Raw genomic sequence first — 1,670 nt, forward strand, 5'->3', positions numbered from 1 at the left:
TTTTATAGTTTCATTTTTTATTTACAAAAATAATTATATATAAAATAGGAACTTATATATAGTATGGGAAGGGTGCTGGTAGAGCAGGGGCTACTGCTGGGGCAGCGAGTGCAGCGGGGCCGGCAACTACTGGGGCGGCCAGTCTGGCGGGGGCGGCTACTACTGGAGCAGCGACAGCTGGTGGGGCGAAGGCGAATCTTGCGGCGACTGGAGCAGCGACTGCAGGACCAGCGTACGCAAACCTTGTAGCGACAGGAGCAGCGACTGCCGGAGCCGCGTATGCGTATCTTGCAGCCAGGACTGGAGCTGCGACTGGTGCGGCGTAGTAAGGAGCGGCCAGGGTATTGAAGTTCGTCTGGACGACTTGAGCGGTGCGGAAAGCCAAGGGGGCGGCGACTGGAGCAGCGACCAGTGGAGCAGGCAGGAGGCCGCTCGGCTTAGCAGAGGAGGAGGCGATGCAAGCGGCGACAGCCAAGATCTAAACCAGTACTGTGTATTTAGCCAAATCAACCATAACCAAGGTAACAAAATGTCTAAATATAACTATAAGGTTAAAAATAAGGTCATAAATGGGCTGAATGATATAAATTGTGATTATTAAATATAATAACAATACTATGAAATACAATTTTAATATATCTAAATCAATTTAGTCTTCAACTTTTTTCATTCAGAATCAGCCCTGAAAAGTGGGGCGAAACCTTGGTTACCATGGAATAGTTTTCTTCTACTCTAAGATAATCCGAGGCGGGCAATAAAGGTGCAGAATACCTTTATTTACCGCCACCCGGATTATCTTCCCATATAATCTTCATACGGTCAGCTATCTACTTCCAATCTAAATCTATTTAATTTAAATGACCTTTCATAACACAATGAACAACTGAACTCAAAAAAATTAATACCTATCATTATAGTATCACTAGTATTCTAATTATGTATTAAATTGAGTTTCAAATATTTTAGCATTTTATATTTCTATGGTCGACGATATGCACTTGAAATTGATTACCACTAAAATATATAAAGAACTAATTAACTATTGAGATGCTGACCAGAGTGTGGTAGTTCATGTTGTTGATGATGATGTTCTAGTTAGAGGCACTAACAGACTGAAGAGTAGACCGCCCACTGCCTCATATATACCAACCCGCCGGGCGTGAGTGAAATACTAACATCGAGGCCGCTTACTAACGTATTAGATAATTGGCACGCCGAATTTGGGGTGACATTAAGTAATGATATGAATGAAAGTTGTTATGAAGCTAGTTCATTTAATTTCATTACAATTGTAAAATTATATCACAGGCAAACTACCTCATAAACGTCGCCAAAAAAAAAGCTTTGAGATCACACTCCTAATGCAATATTAACCTCTATATTATATAAAAAGGTTTTAGTGATCACCTTGTAATACTTTATTTTCTATGGAAGGAGGAATAATAAAAATGGAAAAAGTAAGTTTAACTGATGAAGAACGCTTTTTGCTGTAAAAAAAAAAAAACAACTGAAAAACGTTATCTGCGTCAAATCATTCAGACTTTAAACCGAGTTACCCATCCTTTATAATAATATATACCCATGTGTTTATATATATATATATTAATAACCTTCAGTGCTTAATTATCCAGACTTTACATGAATATTTACTCATGGACCGTTGTATGTGG

General features: G+C 39.2%; 1 protein-coding gene across 1 annotated transcript; it reads right to left on the bottom strand.

The window, feature by feature from the left end:
• Positions 1-52: 52 nt before the first annotated feature.
• LOC106692130 (cuticle protein 16.5) lies at positions 53-1,114 on the bottom strand. Its single transcript, XM_014438038.2, has 2 exons — positions 1,056-1,114; positions 53-478 (listed from the first exon to the last, which is right to left on the bottom strand). The coding sequence occupies exons 1-2, from the start codon at positions 1,071-1,073 to the stop codon at positions 53-55; spliced, it is 444 nt and encodes a 147-aa protein (XP_014293524.1). The 5' UTR covers positions 1,074-1,114.
• Between the last annotated feature and the right edge of the window lie 556 nt (positions 1,115-1,670).

The sequence above is a fragment of the Halyomorpha halys genome, unplaced genomic scaffold, assembly GCF_000696795.3.
Source record: "Halyomorpha halys isolate HHAL.00 unplaced genomic scaffold, Hhal_1.1 Scaffold9066.1, whole genome shotgun sequence".
Classification (NCBI taxonomy): domain Eukaryota; kingdom Metazoa; phylum Arthropoda; class Insecta; order Hemiptera; family Pentatomidae; genus Halyomorpha; species Halyomorpha halys.